The sequence below is a fragment of the Heptranchias perlo genome, chromosome 23 (genome assembly GCF_035084215.1).
Source record: "Heptranchias perlo isolate sHepPer1 chromosome 23, sHepPer1.hap1, whole genome shotgun sequence".
Lineage (NCBI taxonomy): Eukaryota > Metazoa > Chordata > Chondrichthyes > Hexanchiformes > Hexanchidae > Heptranchias > Heptranchias perlo.
In genome coordinates, this window is record NC_090347.1 from 10,136,464 (window position 1) to 10,159,362 (window position 22,899).

The following is a 22,899-nucleotide window of genomic DNA, read 5'->3' on the forward strand; positions in this document are numbered from 1 at the left end:
AGCCCATACTTTTCCAAGTGCCAATTAATTTTGTCCCGGATTATAGTCTCAAAGTTTCCCCACCACCATGTTAGGCTGACTGGCTTATAATTGCCAGGTTTATTCCTCTCCCCTTTTTTGAACAGAGGTGTAACATTTGCAATCCTCCAGTCCTCTGCAACCGCCCTCATATCGAGGGAAGGTTGTGGCCAGTGCCTCCCCAATTTCCGCCTTTACTTCCCTCAGTAAGCTAGGATGAATCCCATCTGGACAGGTTAACTTTTCTACTTTGAGTACTGCCAATCTTTTAAGTATCTCCTCTATCTATTTTTATCCTATCCAATATCGCTACTACCTCCTCCTTTACTGCTACATTGGCAGCATCCTCTTCTCTAGTGAAGACCGATGCAAAGTATTTGTTTAGTACCTCAGCGATACCCTCTGCCTCCACAAAATGATCTACCTTTTTGTCCCTAATTAGTCCCACCCTCCCTTTGACTACTCTTTCACTGTTTATAAAAGACTTTTGGATTCCCTTTGATGTTAGCCACTCATCCATTCTTATATTCTCTCTTTTCCCTGCTTATTCCCTTTTTAGATCTTCTCTGTACTTTCTGTATTTAGCTTGGTTCTCTACTATATTATAAACTTTACACTTGTTATAAGCCTCCTTTTTCTGTCTCATTTTAATCTCTATACCTTTAGTCATCCAGGGAGCTCTAAGCTTTGGACGTCCTTGCTATCCCCCTCGTGGGAACGTGTCTACTCTGTATCCAAACCATCTCCTCCTTGAAGGCCTCCCATTGTTCAATTACTGTTTTGCCAACAAATTTTTTGATTCCAATCCACCAGTGTAATAGCTCCTCCAATGTTCTTTATTTCTAACTAAATAGATTCTGTCTTTGACCCCTCAACTACATCAACCCTTTCCAGTGCTATAATAGTTTCTTCGGTCAATACTGCCACCCACCCGCCGCCCTCCTCCCCCACCCCTTTCTTTCCCCATCTTTCCTGAATACCTTGTAGCCAGGAATATTAAGTAACCAATCCTCCCCTTCTTTGAGCCAGGTCTCTGTTATTGCCATTGTATCACAGTCCCATATGGTGACTTCTGCCTGCAGCTCACCAACTTATTTACCAAGCTACATGCATTTACACATATGCACTCCAATCTCATCTTAGACTGCCTCGCTCTTGCTCCCTGTTTGATCCCTCGTATTTCTGAACTAGAATCATTGAAAATTTATGGCACAGGAGGCCGTTCGGCCCATCGTATCCGTGCCAGCTCAGAAACGAGCCACCCAGCCTAATCCCACTTTCCCGCATTTGGTCCATAGCCCTGTAGGTTACGGCTCTTTAGGTGCACATCCGGGTATTTTTTATATCAGTTGAGGGTTCTGCCTCTACCATCCTCTCAGGCAGTGAGTTCCAGACCCCCACCACCCTCTGGGTGAAAAAATCTTTCCTCATTTCCGCTCTAATCCTTCGACCAATCACTTTAAATCTATGCCCCCTGGTTATTGACCCCTCCGCTAAGGGAAATAGGTCCTTCCTATCCATTCTATCTCGGCCCCTCATAATTTTGTACACCTCAATCAAATCACCCCTCAGCCTCCTCTGTTCCAAGGAAAACAACCCCAGCCTATCCAATCTGTCATCATAGCTAAAATTCTCCAGTCCTGGCAACATCCTCGTAAATCTCCTCTGCACCCTCTCTAGTGCAATTACATCCTTCCTGTAATGTGGTGACCAGAACTGTGCGCAGTACTCAAGCTGTGGCCTAACTAGTGTTTTATACAATTCCAGCATAACATCCCTGCTTTTATATTCTATGCCTCAGCTAATAAGGGAAAGCATTCCATAAGCCTTCTTAACCACCTTATCTACCTGTCCTGCTACCTTCAGGAATCTGTGGACATGCACTCCAAGATCCCTCACTTCCTCTACACCTCTCAGTATCCTCCCATTTATTGTGTACTCCCTTGCCTTGTTTGCTCTCCCCAAATGCATTACCTCACACTTCTCTGGATTAAACTCCATTTGCCACTTTTCAGCCCATCTGACCAGTCCACTGAAATCTTCCTGCAGTCTACAGCTTTCCTCCTCACTATCAACCACACGGCCTATCTTTGTGTCATCCGTAAATTTCTGAATCATGCCCCCTATGTTTAAGTCCAAATCGTTAACGTATACCACAAAAAGCAAAGGACCTAGTACCGAGCCCTGCGGCACCCCAATGCAGCCTTCCAGTTGCAAAAACACCGGTCGATCATTACCCTTTGCTTCCTGCCACTGAGCCAATTTTGGAACAATTTGCCACATTCCCTTGGATCCCATGGGCCTTTACTTTTTTGACCAATCTGTCATGTGGGACTTTGTCAAAACCCTTGCTAAAATCCATATAGACTACATCAATTGCGCCACCCTCATCAATCCTCCTCATCACCTCCTCAAAAAATTCAATCAAGTTAGTCACACACGACCTCCCCTTAACAAATCTGTGCTGACTGTCCTTGATTAGTCTGTGCCTTTCTAAGTGACAGTTTATCCTGTCCCTCAGAATTGATTCCAATAATTTGCCCACCATCGAGATTAGGCTGACTGGCCTGTAATTACTCGGTCTATCCTTCGCTCCCTTTTAAACAATGGTACTCCATTAGCAGTCCTCCAATCCTCCAGCACTACGTCTGTATCCAGTGAAGTTTGAAAAATGATCGTTAAAGCCTCCACTATTTCCTCCCTGGCTTCTTTTAACAGCCTTACATTTCATCTGGCCCTGGTGATTTATCCACTTTCAAAGATGCTAATCCCCTTAATACTTCCTCTCTCATTATGTCTATCCCATCCAATATTTCACACTCCTCCTCCTACTCCTCAACTTCAATCCCTGAATCATCCCTCTCCTTTGTGAAGACAGATGCAACGTATTCATTAAGAACCATACCCACATCTCCGCCTCCACACATAGTTTTCCTTTTTGGTCTCTAATAGGCCCTACTCTTTCCTTAATTATCCTCTTGCTCTTAATGTATTTATAAAACACCTTTGGGTTTTCTTTGATTTTACCTGCTAATATTTTTTCATGCCCTCTCTTTGCTTTCCTAATTTCCTTTTTAACTTCACCCCTGCACTTTGCACACTCTCTAAGCTTCCTGTAGTATTGAGTTCCTGGTGTCTATCATAGGCTTTCTTTTTCTGCCTTATCATATCCTGAATGCTTCTTGACATCTAGGGGGCTCTAGATTTGGCAGCCCTTCTCTTTTTCTTTGTGGGAACATGTTTATCCTGAACCCCCTGAATCACCCCTTTGAATGTCTTCCATTGCTCTGACACTGATTTACCTTCAAGTAGCTGTTTCCAGTTTACTTCTGCTAAATCACTTCTCAGTTTAGTAAAATTGGCCTTTCCCCAATTGAAAACTTTAACTCCTGCTGTCTTTGTCCTTTTCCATAACTATGCTAAAACTAACTGTATTATGATCACTACCTCCAAAATGCCCTCCCACTGCTACTTCTTCCACCTGTCCCTCTTCATTTCCTGGAACTAAATCCAGAACTGCCCCCCACTCTCGTTGGGCTTGCTATATACTGGCTAAAAAAATTCTGTTGCAATTTAAGAATTCTGCGCCCTCTATACCATTCACACTTTTTGTATCCCATTTAATATTAGGGTAGTTGAAATCCCCTATTATTACTGCCCTATGATTTGGATGAGGGAACCAAATGTAATATTTCCAAGTTTGCTGACGACACAAAACTAGGTGGGATTATGAGTTGTGAGGAGGATGCAAAGAGGCTTCAAGGCGATTTAGATAAGTTGAGTGAGTGGGCAAATACATGGCAGATGCAGTATAATGTGGATAAATGTGAAGTTATCCACATCGGAAGGAAAAACAGAAAGGCAGAGTATTATTTAAATGGTGATAAGATTAGGAAATGTTGATGTACAATGGGACCTGGGTGTCCTTGTACACCAATGAAAGCAAACATGCAGGTGCAGCAAGCAGTTAAGGAAGGCAAATGGTATGTTGGCCTTCATTGCCAAGAGGATTTGAGTACAGGAGCAAGGATGTCTTACTGCAGTTATATAGGGCCTTGGAGTATTGTGTGCAGTTTTGGTCTCCTTATCTAAGAAAGGATATACTTGCCATAGAGGGAGGGCAGTGAAGGTTCACCAGACTGATTCCTGGGATGGCAGGACTGTCGTACGAGGAGAGATTGGGTCGACTCGGCCTGTATTCACTCGAATTTAGAAGAATGAGAGGGGATCTCATTGAAACATATGAAATTCTGACTGAGCTAGACAGACTGGATGCAGGTAGGATGTTTCCCCTGGCTGGGGGGGTCCAGAATGAGGGGTCAGTGTCTCATAATACGGGGTAGGACATTTAGGACTGAGATGAGGAGAAATTTCTTCAGAGGGTGGTGACCTGTGGACTTCTCTACCACAGAATGCTGTGGAGGCCAAGTCACTGAATATATTTACGAAGGTGCTAGATAGATTTCTAGACAAAAAGGCATTATGGGGTACGGAGAGAGAGCAGGAATATGGTATGGAGATAGAGGATCAGCCATGATCATATTGAATGGCGGAGCAGGCTCAAAGAGCCGAATGGCCTACTCCAGCTCCTATTTTCTATGTTTCTATTGTTTTTGTACCTCAGAAATTTGCCTACATATTTGCTCCTCTATCTCCCTCTGACTGGGGGTCTATAGTAATCTCCCAGTAGTGTGACTGCCCCATTTTTGTTCGTTAGCTCAACCCATAAGGCCTCATTTGATGCTCCTTCTAAAATATCATCCCTCCTCACAACTGTAATTGTTTCCTTAACTAAAATTGCCACCCCCTCCTTTTTTAGCCCCTCTCTATCACATCGGAAAACCCTGTAACCAGGGACATTGAGCTGCTAGTCCTGCCCCTCTTTAAGCCATGATTCTGTAATAGTTAAGATATCATCCTGCCACGTGTCTATCTGTGTCTTCAGCTCATCCGCCTTATTTCTTATACTCCTTGCATTGAGGTAAATACATTTAAGGATTGCCAAACTCCTCTGTTGTTTATAGTAGTATTAATAAACAGTGTACGGTAGCATAGTGGTTATGTTACTGGACTAGTAATCCAAAGGCCTGGACTAATAATCCAGTCATGAGTTCAAATCCCACCACCGCAGCTGGGGAATTTAAATTCAAATAATTAAATAAAAAACCTGGAATTAAAAAAAAACTAGTATCAGTAATCGTGGCCATGAAACTACCGGATTGTCGTAAAAACCCATCTGGTGCACTAATGCCCTTTATGGAAGGAAACCTGCCGTCCTTACCAGGTCTGGCCTACATGTGACTCCAGACCCACAGCAATGTGGTTGATTCTTAATCGCCCTCTGAAATGGCCTAGCAAGCCACTCAGTTGTCAAGAAGGTGGCTCACCACCACCTTCTCAAGGGCAATTAAGGGATGGGCAATAAATGCCGGCCTTGCCAGCGACATCCACATCCCATGAACGAATAATTTTAACAAAATAAAGTTAGCCCAGTGTCAAGTCTTTTATTATTATGGTTGCCAAGGAAGTATATGTTAAACATCCTGTAATCAAGTGAAATTTGCTAGATTGGTATTCTGCTTCTGTTTGCTTTTCACTTTTAATAAAAGTTGATTGATAGACTGCGTGGCTGTGACTATAAACTAAAAAGTGTTCCGAAGATTAACACAAAAGAACTTTTAGCAATTAACTGGGCTAATTACAGTACAAAGAGTTTCTATTCAACCTCTGGGCAATGCTGCATTACCAGATATTGTACTTATAAAATCATGCTCTGACCCATAGGAGCAAGAGCTCATTTACAGATATGGTCTTTGAGACTAATGCAAGAGAACTATCTGGTGAAATCATCAAAAAACCCAGCAATTAACATTATATCAATTTTTTAAGTTCTAATGCCTTAATATAATTCCACCTCCACCCTATATAAGAATTTTTTTTTGATAAACTTTTTCCATGTTTGGAAACATCAAGAAATCCCATGTGATTTTCTCCAACTGTTATTCCAGTAATGCCCAAGGTGCCTCAGTGAGATTTCCAATTTTAGGCAATTGTTTGTTGTGGGCCCATGCCCAGCTAGAGCTAGCTTATGGCTGTCCAAACTCATTTCACACAGAACCTTTACAGTCCTTGAAGCAGAGAGTGGAGGAGAATTTCAGTCTGGGTTGCTAATAGGACAATTTGCTAAACCCTGCACTAGTGCCGGTAAATAATCTATTTTTTTTTAGAATGCCTGTAGAAACTTCAAGGAAGAGATTTACAATGTCTGCAGCTAATACCATCAAAATGCAATTTGAACCTTTGATCTATACTATTTCTATAACAGATTTACTATTGTAATAATTCCTAGCATTTTGACTTCTTTTTATGCATAGAACCCAAAGAAGATTACAGCGCAGAAGGCGGTTATTCATTCCCAAGTGCCTGTGCCAGCCTTTCCTCGAGCAATCCAAAAGTAATCCCACTGACCCTTTCTCTCCCTATGGCTCCACATCTTCCTCTGCTTCCATTCCCTGCCTCAACCACTCCCTACAGCAAAGTATTCCATACTCCAATACTATAAATTTCTCTGAACCTCTCTCCTCACTCTCCTAGTGACAATTTGAAATTGATGGCCCCTTGTCACTAACTCCCCAATCACTCCATCAAAACAGTTTATAATTTTTTTTAAACTTCTATTAAGTCTCCTTATTTGCTAATAGTGCCAGCTACCAATCCCTGGCAACTTCTGTATGTAAAACACTCCACATGGTTGAAGGGCTGAGCAGGATCTCAGAAGAGGGACTGAAATGGCTGTTGCTAAAGAAGGGACAAAGTGAGCATCTAACCTCTCTGAAGCTGATGCGGAAGTGCGGCTGTCCCAAATTAAAAGTAGGAATGCAATTGTTGAGTAGCAGAGAAAAAGCAATAGCATGCAACAGCACAGGTCATTTGGAAAGAGATGGCTGTGGCTATGAGTGGAACCACGATAACCCCAAAGACCCCCTTGCAGGGTCCCAAGAAGTTTAATGACCTGACTGGGTCAGCAAAGGTAAGTATTTTCAGATGAATGGGGCAGATAACCAAATAACAAAATCACGTGGGCATTTCCTACAACAATAGTCAAGGATTGCCCTTTAGGGTATCACATGGCACCATGTTTCTTGTCCCAGAAGCAAACTCTCTTGGCAGTATTTATGTGTCTCATCTTGTAATGCATGCTGGCACATTGAAGTCTCACAACATAGGTTCTTCAGTGCACCCTTAATCTGAACAGAATTTATGCCAGACCACTTCTCCAGCAGAATCCTGGTGTACATTGACAGAAAATCCTGACCTAGCAAAGGATTAATTGTCAATTTACACCCTTCCCCCAAACCAGGAACATTGGGGCTTATGTCATCATTTATAAAATCCAAAATGGCATTGATCTTCCTTTATCTCATTACTGCATCATCCACCTTGTCTGCCCATTCTGCTAACCTTTCTAAGTTGTCCAGTAGTCTTTTACAGTCTTCCTCACTGATGTCAAACCATCAAATGTGTCTTTAGTAAATTTCAAGACTGTGTTCCCTCTGCCTCAGTCTAAATCATCTATATATACGGAGAACAAAATTCGATTCAATGCTGACACCTGAGGCACACCACTTCCAACCCTTCTCCAATCCGAGCAACATCCATTTACCCTAACTCGGTTTCCTGTCCATCAACCAACTTTTTATCCATACTGCTACATTTGCTTATACCGTACACATGAATTTTTATTTCAAGTCTCCAGTGAGACACCTTATTGAGTGCCTTCTGAAAATCCATACACAGCACATGTACTACATTCCCTTTATCTATCCTGTCAGATCTAGATAAAGAGAAAATAGCTAGAAGTAGCCAGGATGGATATCCAAAGGGATAATTCTGCTCGACAAACCTCAGAATTCTTTACGGAGGTAACTGACTTGGTAGATGGGTGAAATGCACAGGGTGCTGGTGTGACCACACCTGGAGTACTGCGTACAGTTCTGCTACCCTTATTTAAGGACGGACATACTTGCATTGGAGGCAGTTCAGAGAAGGTTCACTAAGTCGATTCCCGGTATGAAAGTGTTGTCTTATGAGGAAAGATTGAACAGGTTGGGTCTATGCTCATTGGAGTTTAGAAAAATGAGAGGAGATCTTAATGAAACATACAAGAATCTGAGGGGACTCGATAGGGTAGATGCTGAGAGGATGTTACCCCTCATGGGGGAATCTAAAATTAGGAGAAATTTCTTCTCCCAAAGGGTCGTGAATCTTTAGAATTCTTTACCCCAAAAAGCTGTGGAGGCTGAGTCATTGAATACATTCAAGGCTGAGTTAGACAAATTTTTGATCAGCAAGAAAATCAAAGGATATGGGGAAAAGGCAGCAAAGTGCAGTTGAGGTAAAAATCAGATCAGCCATGATCTCATTGAACGGCGGAGCAGGCTCGAGGGGCCGAATGGCCTACTCCTGCTCCTATCTCTTATGGTCTTATAAATGCAGTGTACGTAATGTACGTGGATTTAAGGAAAGCCTTTGACAAGGTATTATATGGGAGATTATTAGAAAAGATTAAGAGGGACGGAAATAGGGGGATGATTGCAAATTGGATTTTTTAAAAACTAGGTGTTAAAGGCAGCTTTTCAGAGTGGCTGGAAGTAGATAGTGGTGTCCAACAGAGTTCAGTTATGAGGCCACTTCTGGTTACCATGTATATCAATGATTTGGATATAGGTCCAGAGGGAGTAGTGTTGAAATTTGCAGATACCACCAAAATAGGAGGGTATAGTTAATTCTTTAGAAGACAAAAGGAAGCTGCAAAGGGATATTGATAAGATGGGGGAATGGGCTAAAAAGAGACAGATGGAATTCAATGTCAATAAGTGTGAGGTAAAAAAAAAATAACAGCATTCCTTTACACACTGAATGAAAGTAGGCTCAGTGCTGTGGGAGTGGAATTTGGGGATACAAGTTCACAAAACATTAAAGGCAAGCCGTTAAAAAAAAAAGCGAATGGAACTCTAGATTTTATCACTAGGTATAGAATATAAAAGCCAAGAGATAATGATGACCCTATATAAAACCTTAATAAGACCTCAGTTAGAATACTGTGCACAGTATTGGGGCTCCAGAACATGGAAGGATATTGATTCTTTAGGAGGTACAACGGAGTTCACTATGATACTGCCTGATACGAGGAAATGCAAAAACAAAAATAGAGTTGAAAAATTGGGTCTTTTATCATTATAACAACCTAGATTATGAGGCGAGATGATAGAAGTGTTTATTATAAAAACAGACCGTTTCCAGTAGTTGAGTTTAGAATAAGGGGCCATAGATACAAGATAAAAATGTAAGATTTAAAACAGAGAGCAAGGGAATCTTGTTTGTATGGAGGGTTGTGAGACTGTGGAATTCACTTTCGGAGTTAGTAGTTGAGGCAGAAACTATGTCAACATTCAAGATTAGATTAGATAGGTGGATGAAGGAAAAGGGGATATGGGATTAGGGTGGGTAATGTGATTAAAACTATTTGCACGCTTGGAGGGTAAATGCCAACAAGGACTGGTTGGAACGAATGGCCTGTTTCACATGTTGCAATCTCTATGTACGTCACTTCTTCAAAAAAATCTATTACATTTGTCAAACACGTCTTGTCTTTAACAGTCCATGCTGGTTATCCTTGATTAACCTATGCATTTCTAAATGGTCACTACATTTTTCCACAAATTATGAATTCGAAGAGTTTGCCCACAACGGATATTAGATTAACTGGTCTTCCTTCAACAAAAGGTGCTACATTGGTTACTCTCCAGTCTCATGGCACAATTTCAATATTTGAGGAATTAAAAATTAAAAAGAATCTCTGTTACCACCTCTCTGACTTATTTTATCAGCCTAGGGTGCATGCTATCAGGAACAAGTAACCTCCCCACCTCGACTTTATCTAATTGTTTTAAGAACTGATTCCTTTACCAAGGTCATCTCTAATAATTGTTCCATATCCTCCTCTAGTACATCTACGTTCTCACTTCCACCATCATTTGTAAAAACAAACATAAAACATTTATTTAATATTTCTGATATATCTTTATCCTTCATAATTAGATTCCCATTTGAGTGGTCCAATTCTTCTTTACTTTTTTTTTAAATATGCAACTACTGTGCAGAATAAATAATCATTAAGGATAGCGACACTTACCAGCGCAATGCTATTTTGATAGGTGTAGTAAGGCATGAAGTGAAAAGGTCTGCTGGTAGATCTGGGTTCATAGGCAGAAGTTCAGTGGCCTCACAGGCAGCCAGCTGGATACAGTTCTTCATTGACGGCGGCAAAGGCATCTGTGCAAGTGGATGATTTGGATTGATGGCTGCAACCTGAAAGATTAAGGCCATTATTCAAAACTCATGGGGTTGTAGAAATAAATTAATTAGAATTCAATGGCTTCAATGTAAGAATTTGCATTTATGGTACCAACTGTATATTAAAATTCTTATACTGGAGGTACTACACCATTTTAAGTTATCAAAGGATCAGGTCAGTTTACTGGGTCACTAATCACAGAAAATGGTAATCACAACTGTCATTTGCAAACAATATATTCTACATTGTATCAATCTTCTAACATTAAAATGGCAAGAAATCATTTTCAAGGTGGCACATTCTTCAGGTGATACATGTTTAGCTAAGAACACCAACAGAAAGCAGCAAGACTATAAATTTATCCACATTAATTACAGTAACCTTTCACTACTTGTATCAAGTTAGGTCATCAGAAACATTTGGGATAAATGTTATAACAATGCAATTCTTCATTTAGCATTTGGAGAGAGCTTTTTAAAATGTTACGTGTCTGAAGAATTCCAATTTTTTCCCTCCTTTTTCTGAAAATCCATGTGTCAGCAACTCTCCAGTGCTTCACCTAAGTGCCCATTCTTTGTGTGTGAGCCGAGACAGCAAGTCTCGAAAGGCGCCTCAACCATGAGGGACATCACAGTCAAGTCTGATCCTGCCCTCCATAACATCACACATGCATTTTCCAACAGGAATCACTGAGTAGCGAGGAGTTGAAACCTTGCTAGTTTAAAGAATGTACTTGTATTTGGCTTATGGAGTACATCTCTAAAATGAGATTTAATTTACACGACTGATTTGGGTTTAAATGGCAGTAATTGTATCAATGGTAGTGAAGTATATAATGCAATGCTAGAAGAAAGAAAAGAGTTCACTTTGTTGAGACATCACCTGCAAGACAAGTATGGAAAAGAAAGCACCAGGCAACCTGACTACCCACAAGAAGTAAATCAATGTGCGAGGACATCTCAAATTAAAAAAACTCAATTGAAATGATACAAAAAGCCTCAAGAAAACTTGTGATTTCCACCTTGTTAACAACACTGAAGAACTGAGTTATGTGAAACAAATTTATTACCTAGTGTTGTTTATGATACAAAATCTACACAAGCAGATTTAACTTGATCATACGCATTGCTACCGACAGAATTGCAAATCAATACTGCACACATCTAAGTGCTTCAGCACGCATACAACATAGGATATATGGGATTGAAGACTTGTTGGGTTCTTTTCAAGAGCCTCTTCTGTAACCAGCACTAATGCAGCTCAGTCTCATTCCTGTTGTGAAACCTCCTTATGATTGTACTACTGCTGGAACAGAATGAGACAATGAAGAAACCACTCTCTGGTGGTCTAGTTGCTGCCGGCACCAAGGGGCTTCGGATGCCACTGAGGTCAGCGTATGATAATTGTAACATTGGCATTCCCATAAGTGCAGTATAAAACAGAAGTAAGCAAGCAATCCGATCTAGTGAGATTTTGAGCATGACAGGTTGTTTTCCTCCTGGACGGCTTTTTTGAATTTCACATAAATGATTCAGTACAAAGTGGCCCTCTGCCCTACTTTCTAATCTGCTGTGCTGCAGGCACATAGGACACACAACGCCCAGCTGTTCACATTCTTATATTGATTATTCAGCATCCTAAGGCTTATTTATCTATTAAACAGTGTGCTCATTACAGATTTGAAGCAATAATTAGTGCATCACAGCTCCTAGCTAGCTGAATTTTAGCTGCAAATCAGAACAGATCCCAGGACAATGTAATTATCTACATAGATGCTTGAAAAATATTTTCAGAGTTTTTTTTAACCTCTGGAAGAGATAAGACAGAGAAGAGCTTTTAACAAGAGGCAGCACTAGTAGTACTAACCACAGGAGAGGGTGAAAGCAAGTGATTAACAGAGGTGCACTGTGATAATTGCTATTCAAAATACATCAAACATTTTCATATTTTTGGAGGTCAAAATATGGAAATTGCTGAACAAATTAAATGAGTGCAACCAAATAGCTTGATTTTAAAAAGGGAAAAAATTGCCAAATGAAACAAAACACACCTTTGCATTATTTGCAAGAGACAAATGAGGTTCTTCAGTGTGAGTGTGCATGTGCGTGTTTTATACACACACACACACACACACACGTCTATGTGGGTGCAGGCGTGTATAATAAATGTTAGCATATTTGCAGCTGAGGCACTAAACTTATTAGTCTGGCCTATGAACTGTTTGCACATTTACTGATCAACACTTCCTGCAAATAAAAAAAATGTCATTCCCCTTGGCCACAGCTCCCATTTTCAGCACAACTTCACAACCTATTCACATTGTGTCAAATTCAGGCTCAACAAGAATGTCTCAAAAAAATGGAACTTTAGACCAGCAAGAATCTTCCAGTAGTTGACATCCTCATCGCATAAGGCAAAGAAAAAACACGTCACAGTCACCCTTTAGATAGGGATTACTCATTGTTACAGTTGGCAATAAGCCAGTTTTGCAATCTCAGGTGCAATAACTTGCTAGAATGCCACCCAAAGGCAGTTCCATTAACAATCATTTGGTACTCGTGCTTCAGGAAGCTCTGGACAACGCACAAAGGGAGCTTTTTCCCAATAGTGCCTGTGGGGCTAGCAACATCCCCAATGGCTACTTAAATAGAATTGGACAAAGAAAAAAATACTTGCATTTATACAGCAACTTTCACGACCTCAGGACATCTCAAAGCGCTTTACAGCCAATGAAGTACTTTTTTTTTGAAGTGCAACCACTATTGTAATGTAGGAAACACGAGCCAATTTGCACACAGCAAGCTCCCACAAACAGCAATTAAATATACGACCAGGTCATCTGTTTTAGGTGTTGGTTGAGAGATAAATGTTGGCTAGGCCAGAACTCCCCGCTCCTCTTCAAATAGTGCCGTGGGATCTTTTACGTCCAACTGAGAGGGCAGTCGGCGCCTCGGTTTAACGTCTCATCCAAAAGATGGCGCCTCTAACAATGCAGCACTCCCTCAGTACTGCACAGAAGTGCCAGCCCAGATTATGTGTTCAAGTCTCTGGAGTGGGGCTTGAACCCACAACCTTCTGACTCAGAGGGCTACCACTGAGCCATGGCAGATGATATACTGATGCATTCATGTTTTCTACCCACTTGCGGGCTGAGCACCTCGACCCATCCATAAAGGAAAGCAAATGATTTTGTGGCCACTGGTCTCTACATAACTTCTCCAAAGCTTTGAAGGTACGATGGCCAGCAGGTAATAAACTGTGACTAAAGTAACTCCGTATGCAATTTTCAGAGGCCAGCAATATAAACAGGACATTCTCTACAGCAACTGGAAACTGCCACTTTCCGCATTAGCTGGGACCGACAAATATGTTAAAGAACCTACAGTATTTTAAATGTAGATCAAAACATTAAGCTGTAATTTACATAGGTAGACATTGCAGGAGAACTTATTGTAAAATAAGTATGATATTGCAATATACTCTATCTAGTTCTTTGATCATTACCAGATTTTCTTGCACAGAATATTCACCTAAAACAGAGATTATGGGCCCATAACACAGAATCTTCACACATCTCCCCAAGGACAAGTTTGTTTACTATTTTAATTTCAATCAGTGCCTTTTGCTGTCACCGGGTCATGGAACCCCACTATGCACTCTGTGCTCTGTGCTCCGAGCAAACAAGCTGATATTTCCTATGCAAAGCAAATAATAATGAGGAGATGATAAATTTGCTTAATTGGGCATACCAGGCAGGCTGCTCTGAACATAGCTGAAGTGTGGCTCTTTAGCCTCACAGTCAATTGTGGAAGCTAGCAGAACTTTCATGCTTCACAACAGAACCCAGCATTTGTGCATTTTATTTATTAAAAAGTATTCTCCAAGACCATGAAATATGCATTGCTTCAGCTGGGTACTGCTTCTCAGAGGAAATCATGAGTACTTTTTGTTTAACCAAAGGCACAATGCAATAGCAATCAAATACATTCTTTTTCCTGAGAGGATTAGATGCTTAATACAAGACTACTGGAACAGATGATTCATACATCATTGCTCATTATAGAATTGATCAAACCTATATTTCAAAGAAACACCCTTTGTAAATTGGGTTGTAAAAATACTGTAAAATCAATTATCCTTAAAATACCATTAGACTTCTCATAAATTTCAGTACGCACAAGAAAAATCAAGGACAAGAAAAGGTAATTTGACCAATGAAACTCATCCCTAAAGTATATTAATTTCCCCCATCTTTTCATCCACTTATATGTGAACATCCCTAATGCTTTTTCTCTCCAAGATTAGCTATCTTAGCACAGACCTAGGATTAATGTTATGGTCTGAGTGCACACCCACTCGATCAAGAGAAGAATCTATCATTTTCCATAGGGTCCCAGATAAGAGTCGCGTCACAGAATTGGTTCACACTTAATCTAAATCTTGACTTCATGTCATGTAAATAGGTTTAAAGAAATGTCATGGATAACTTATAAACGAAGCTTCACACCTTGAGCCCTAAAATACTAGACTTCTCGCTGAGACGTACTGTGTTGTAGTTTGAATCAAACCACTATAGTTCTGACTAGTTTTCAACAGAATAGATTTGAAAAGCTGGGGGTTAGGGGAAGGGGCGTTGAAGGCAAGTTACACACAATACAGAGTAGCAATAATTCTCTGCAGCAAAGAGAAGAATCAAATTGCTAGCAACTTTAAAATTATTAATTTGTAAATATTCGTCATTCAAAATAAAGTATGGTGTTGGTAAGTGCATAAATTGAAGAAACTACTTTTTAAAAACTAGACTCTCTAATCCAGCAAGGCTATTAACATCAATGTCCTACAATTTTAACATTTAGAAAGAAAGAACTTGCATTTATCTAATGCCTTCAGGACGTCCCAAAGCACATTATAGCCAATAAAGTACTTTTGAAGTGTAGTCACTGTTGTAGTGTAGGAAATGCAACAGCCAATTTGCACACAGCAAGGTCGTACAAACACCAATGAAATAAATGACAAGATCATCTGTTTTTTGATGTTGGTTAGGGATAAATATTCTCTAACACACTGGAAGAACTCTCCTGCTCCTCTTCGTGGGATCTTTTACGTCCAACTGAGAGGGCAGACCAGGCCTCGGTTTAACGTCTCATCCAAAAGACAGCACCTCCGACAGTGCAGCACTCCCTCAGTACTGCACTGGAGTGTCAGCCTGATTATGTGCTCAAGTCTCTGGAGTAAAGCTTGAACCCACAATCTTCTGACTCAAGAGGCGAGAGAACTACCGCTGAGCCAAGGTTGACATCTTATGGATTTAGCAAACTTTTAAGAGAGATTCAAGGGCTATTGCAAAGTCACTCCAATTTATTGGATGATAGGGATAATTACAAGTTACAGATTATGACCTGTGCAAACATACACAGGTCATAATCTGCAGTTCCAAAATGGCAACGGCAGCATTAACCTTACAAGTATCTAGCACTGATCAATTTAGCAAACATTATCTTGATTCATGGAAGCCTGAACTAAATATTCATATTTGGTTCCTAAACACTCTTTCTAACCAAATGCTACCCAGAAAAATCTGAGGGTTACAAGAAATTAAAATATGACAGACTGTGGAACTGCAAAGGAACTAGGTCAGCCTACAGTTTGAATAATGCTCAGCGTATTCACTATTGCTTGCCATTCTTTCCACTGCACCTCTTGTTTGCAGTCAAATGCTAGTTCTCTACAAATCAATTGAGCAGAATAGATTTGAATTACAACATACATATCAATATAATGCTGAATAGCACGGAAAGTCTATGCTTATTTGGAACTAGAAGACCACAGAAATTCCCCTAGTTTTATTGTGGTATTTTCACACTAGAGCACAGCATAACTGCTAAAAAGAAATTATAAACTCATGAATTCTGCCCCAAAGGCTCAGCTGGCTAAAGCAGTGAACAGATGCGCCAGAAAAACCAGGAAGGTCCAAAGTTCAACTCCTGTTCTGAGCCAAATTAGCTCATCTCAGGTGTATGGATGCTACAATTGGCCTCGGTGTTGGGCTAGGGAGTGGAATGCAACCAGAGTTCCTACTCCTGACACTATACAGCAAGTCCTGCTGGAGCTGCACGTGATCATTGGGTTGGGGACGGTGTTGGGTTCAATGGTGATGCTCCCCACAGTGAAATAACGCATCAACACTCAGATTGGATTCACATGAAAAATGACTACTTGAACAAGTGCAACCAGTGCCCATGAAATCACATTCCAGCAAGGAATTTATGTCTTCGGCACAAGAGGAGAGAAAATTAGCAAAAAAAGGAAGTTTGCTGAAAAAGAGAGAAAAAAGACACTGTCACTAAATGTTCTCATTGCTGTTTATACAACAGCAAAACTGCCTACAAGATTGTACAATGCAAAATGAAAGCAAACTTAAAGGTTAAATGCACAAAATGTTCTAATTATTTTAACATGAAGTTAAACCAAGTACAAACCTTTTGAGTTGGGCACGTTTTTTATATCTGTGCAAATATATTAGGTCCACTGAATTTGTTTTTCTCCTGCATAAATTAAAGGACACTGGTGACTGAATACGATTAATAGCCACACAACGCCTACAATTAGAGCTTTCCAATTTCAATGCAACTCTCTCCCACTGAGTGCAAATGAAAACATCCATCAAACCTCTCCTTAGAGCAGCTACTGATGACAGTCCATAGATTACAAACAATAGGAAAATGTCCTCACTGTAGTGGTTTTATCTTGATGTCAATAGAAGGTAGGTTTGTAGTTTTGTTAATCTCATTAAGGTTAAAGCATGGAATCCTATACTCCGGACGTGTGCAATAACTTGAAGAAAGTTTGTCTCACTCCTCTTATCTGATTACAAGAGAGTTGCCATTTGGTGTCTGAGGGCTCACGGTGCATTTGATTGGCAGTCGCACAGCAATTTCAAATTTGATGCACTTTAGAAAGTACATTTCATCATTTACTCAAACTAGTTTTCTGGGAGCCACCCAAATAGTTCATTCAGCAAGATTCCAACAGATTCTCTGGAACACAGTAACCAAAACCGTACTCGAATGACAGTTTACTTCGGAGCCAGGCAGAATTCCAATAAAATTCAAAATCTGTACTTCGCTCATGAAAAGCACAGAATTTTAGGATAAGTCTTGTGTATTAAGATTAGTTTAGTGGATTGTTAAGTTTTTAAATCAAAAAAATATAATGTACTCATTAAATATGCACAAATCCAAAACTAATGTAAATTTGGTTCTTCAGTGTATCTTCCAGTGTCAGTTATGGATAATACCAAAATGAAACAAAATGAAAAAAGAATAAAATCTTCAGGCGTACGCTGTACCTCAAACGTTTTAATTCGTGATTTCTATTCCACTTTCCAAATATTCCACTTCTGAGAGAATCATCAGAAGTGTTACTGTTTTTTATATATAAACAGAGCATCAAAAAGGAGGAATCTACCAGCAAAGAAAAAGTATTTACTTAAAACAATAAACGCACTGCGGAGTGGGGGGGGCGGAATTGACTTGGAGATTGGAGTAGTTGCTGAACCTCACAGAAATACCTCTAAATGAACAAAACTGAAATTGTACAATCACCAAACAGATTATCAGCATTAATTATGTGTTGGGGCAATTTCAATCATGTCATGAGCACTCACTGTTTAAATAAAAAAATAAAAGGACGTTATATAAATTTACAACAGATTTTTAGAAAGAGCAATGATGGCTAACACCCTCTCAAAAGATCTTCTACTTTCTCTTGAGAGCTCCTTTGATCCTTCTTTTACAACAGTCCGTTTGAAGACACAGGGAAGCAACAGCATCATTAAAATCAGGATTCTTTTCCACTTCACCAGCAGCCACAAATACAAGTGTTGTTCCCCATAAAAAAAGCTGAGAAATTTCCAAAACAGTAAAGAACTAACTTGGAATCAGGAGACACACAGGGCTATAAATTGGGCCGTGTGGCGCCTGTTTTTTTTTTTAGGCGCTATGTGGCCTAAGGTCCTAAAGTGGTGACCGGAATGCGCAGGCACACTTCGAATATAACCTGCACTAGATGCCATCTTGGTAAAGGCGTATGCGCACGTGCAAATAACAAAACGGCTGCAACATGTAAAGTAAGGAGAATATGCATTAGATCAGTGTGCAACGCTGATTTAAAGGGAGGTACACCATTTAGGCACTCACTCCTCCAACCAACACACTCTCTTAACCGCCAACAGCTGAACATGTCGTATACAGCCTGGAGGACCCCCCCAGCGCTATTTAAAAGGTAACATGCAGGATTTACAGGTTAGTTGCTGGATTATTGCTTCTGGCTGCTGATGCATTTCTACTTGTTTTTGGAGGTCTCCTATGCTTCAATACTAGGACCAGGAGACATAGCCTAAAAATTACAGCCAGGACTTGCAGGAGTTACGTTCGGAAACACTTCTACATGCAAAGACTGGGACAAGTTTGAAACGCTCTTCTGCAAATTGCAGTTGATGTTAGCTCAATTGTTCATTTAAAATCAGAGATTGATATACTTTTGTTAACCAAGGGTATTAAGGGATATGGGGCTACGACTGGTATATGGAGTTAGGTCACAGATCAACCATGATCTCATTGAATGTGATGAGGCTCGAGGGGCTAAATGCCACTGCCACTTGCTGCCTCCTGTTACGTGGCACCTTCTCCTGCAAGAAAGCAGGACGTGTGCCGGTGTGTGTCCTGCAAGATGTTTGGGTGATATGCCTGTCATGGTTGAATAGCTGCTAGTGTGTGCGAGCTGTGAGTTGTGGGTGTGCGGCTTGCAACAGTGGTAACATGTGAGGGTGAGAGGAAGCATCTGATTGGAAGAGCCGAGTACTGATTGAAAGAGTTTGTTGGTCGATGGGTGACGAGGGCTGTAGTGCATGGAGCAATGAATGCAGCTAGTGGTGCAGTTGGTAGGAGACGCCACTTGACAGTTGACCTCACTCACCTGGACCACTTGTGTCAAAGCACTGAACTTCTTTCTGCACTGCATCCATGTTCATGGTGCTATGCGCCTGGCATTGACTTTGTCCTCCACTGCCTCTTGAGCATTTTTTTAATATTTGTTCATGGGATTTGGGCATCGCTGGCCAGGCCAGCATTTATTGCCCATCCCTAATTGCCCTCGAGAAGGTAGTGGTGAGCAGCCTTCTTGAACCGCTGCAGTCCGTGTGGTGAAGGTTCTCCCACAGTGCTGTTAGGAAGGGAGTTCCAGGATTGTGACCCAGTGACCCTGAAGGAACAGCGATATATTTCCAAGTCGGGATGGTGTGACTTGGAGGGGAACGTGCAGGTGGTGTTGTTCCCATGTGCCTGCTTGCCCTTGTCCTTCTAGGTGGTAGAGGTCGCGGGTTTGGGAGGTGCTGTCGAAGAAGCCTTGGCGAGTTACTGCAGTGTATTTGTAGATGGTACACACTGCAGCCACGGTGCGCTGGTGGTGAAGGGAGTGAATGTTTAGGGTGGTGGATGGGGTACCAATCACACAGGCTGCTTTGTCCCAGATGGTGTCGAGCTTCTGGAGTGTTGTTGGAGCTGCACTCATCCAGGCAAGTGGAGAGTATTCCATCACACTCCTGACTTGTGCTTTGTAGATGGTGGAGGGTCTTTTGTTTATGTTTAGAGGGCCTTTTGCCCCCCTCCCTGTGGATATAGGATGCCCCTCCTTCTGTCCACTTCTTGCACCATGGCCTCGAGTGCATCAGCAGCGAACCTTGGTGCACGCTCTCTTGCAGGCCTGGTACAAACTCAGATCGGCAGATTGGTGAGGTCTGGCGTGCAAATTGGAGGATGTGGGATTTAGTAGAGCACAACCTTTATTCAATATTTTAACATAATTCATCAGTGTGTAAACATAGGGACGGGACCTGCATCTGTGTTTAACATGTGCGATGTCAAACACCGTTCAGAATCTGTGCAGACTCATATCTTATATTTTGCACATAAGAGGTGCAGGCTGCCTTTAAGGAGTTCTACCTTTCCATCATCTCTTTTCAACCCCTCCACTGTTTGTGTTCAGACTTCTTGCCCAACATCCAGTCTTGGAGGAGTCACAATTTCCTCCAGTTAAAAGCTGGGAAAACAGAAGCCATCGTCTTCGACTCCCGCCACAAACTCTGCACCCGTGCCGCTGATTCTATCTCCCGCCCTAGCCACTGTCTCAGGCTCATAGAAAATTTACGGCACAGAAGGAGGCCATTCGGTCCATCATGTCTGCGCTGGCTGAGAAACGAGCCACCCAGCCGAATCCCACTTTCCCGCATTTAGTCCGTAGCCCTGTAGGTTATGGCTCTTTAGGTGCACATCCAGGTATTTTTTTAAATCAGTTGAGGGTTCTGCCTCTAACACCCCATCAGGCAGTGAGTTTCAGGCAGTGAGTTCCAGACCCTCACCACCCTCTGTGTGAAAACATTTTTCCTCATTTCCGCTCTAATCCTTCGACCAATCACTTTAAATCTATGCTCCCTGGTTATTGACCCCGCCACTAAGGGAAATAGGTCCTTCCTATCCATTCTATCTCGGCCCCTCAATTTTTTTACACCTCAATCAAACCACCCCTCAGCCTCCTCTGTTCCAAGGAAAACAACCCCAGCCTATCCAATCTGTCGTCATAGCTAAAATTCTCCAGTCCTGGCAACATCCTCGTAAATCTCCTCTGTACCCTCTCTCGTGCAATTACATCCTCCCTTTAACGTGGTGACCAGAACTGTGCGCAGGACTCAAGCTGTGGCCTAATTAGTGTTTTATACAGTTCCAGCATAACATCCCTGCTTTTATATTCTATGCCTCGGTTAATAAAGGAAAGCATTCCATATGCCTTCTTAACCACCTTATCCATCTGTCCTGCTACCTTCAGGGATTTGTGGACATGCTCTCCAAGGTCCCTCACTGCCTCTACACCTCAGTATCCTACCATTTATCAGACTACTCAATCTCCAGGTCCAATTCAACCCTGAGCAAAGCTTCTAATCCCATAATCTCTGCATCACAAACACTGCCGACATCTACCTATGTAACATCGCCCGCCTCCGCCTTGCTGCTGCTCAAACATTCATCCATGACTTTGTCATCTCCAAACTCGGCTATTCCAATGATCTCCTGGGCTGGCCTCCCATCCTCAACTCTCCGTAAACTTTAGCTCATTGAAAACTCTGCTGCCCATATCCTATCCTTCACCAGGTCCCACTCACCTATCGCCCATATCCTTGCTGACTTACGTTAGCTCCCGATCCTCCACTGCCTCCAATTTAAAATTCCCATCTTTGTGTTTCATAGCCTTGCCCCTCCTTATCCCTGTAACCTCCGCTAGCTATACAACCAACCCACCCATCCCCTTTTTGGGAATGAAAGACAAGGGAGAGGAAACATAGAAACAATTAACGATGAGAAAAGATAATTTTGCTCATCAAAGCTGGTCACTTTAGTACCCCAACCTTCTGCATCCATCTTATTGTCCAGGTTTTCACCTGCCCAACATTACTCCTCTTATACCCGCTGCGTCCTCTCTTTCAGCTAGTTCCTTATCCACATCTTACTTACGATACTCAATGCTTTAAGTTTGTGCAGCAGTCTTTCATGTGGAACTTTACTGAAGCCTTTATGGAAATCTAGGTACATTACATCCAATCAAGTGGGACCTCCCCTGTATTCAACAACTCCCTCATGACTGTCAGCACTTCATACACTTTGTCTCTACTCTCTCCAAATCATCTAGCCATAGGGATCCATTGGATATCAGTCCCTTTGATCCATCAAAAACCTCTGCCACGCTGACTTCAAAATCTTGTAGCATATTTGATGTACTACAAGAGTTGGATAAAATTACAGTATAGGTTAGAATGGAGGGATTGTAGAAACCCCATTTCACCTTCCCTGTCCAATACAGGAATCCTCATAATTAACTTAGTAGAAGACATCTTGGAATAGAAATCAGATTAAACTGTGTATCTTTCCTTTGTTTGACAAACATTCTACACCAAGAGGGAGGAATTCAAGCTTCCTCAGAAGTCTGCAGAATTTACAGACTGGATAAACCACTGCCCCAAAAAATACAATGTTAAGGATAGAATGCTAAGCCTGCATCGAAGCAAGTGGATATTAGCATAAGGATATGGAGAGTCAATTTATGCACATTCATTTTAATCAAAGACTAAAAGTTCACAATAAAAGCTGAAACAGTAGAGTGCAATGACTCACATATACTGTTTTCTGTATAATAGGAGGCATAAAATTGCTGCCATATATTACACAGCTGTTACCATAGGGTGCTCTAATTATATAATACCATTGCCTCGGTCTTGCACATCATTCTAATCCCATTCACAGATACTATAAATGTAAAATAGCTTGACAGGATTTTGAGATTCTGGAAAGTTGTACTACATTACTTTCGGAACTGCCATGAAAGCCAGTAAATGTGTTTTTTGTGAGCTGTGTAAATAATTGTTGGCTGTCATTTAGATTAATTGTGCTTTAGTCTCTTGCTTGTTTTCATGGGGT

At 41.3% G+C, this 22,899-nt stretch overlaps 1 protein-coding gene across 1 annotated transcript in view; it reads right to left on the minus strand.

The window, feature by feature from the left end:
- rptor (regulatory associated protein of MTOR, complex 1) overlaps window positions 1-22,899 on the minus strand; it is a 355,394-nt gene that overhangs the window by 236,606 nt on the left and 95,889 nt on the right. The window contains exon 6 of the mRNA XM_068003988.1: window positions 10,214-10,389. Within this exon, the coding sequence (XP_067860089.1) occupies window positions 10,214-10,389 (176 nt within the window). The remainder of the gene's footprint in view (window positions 1-10,213; window positions 10,390-22,899) is intronic.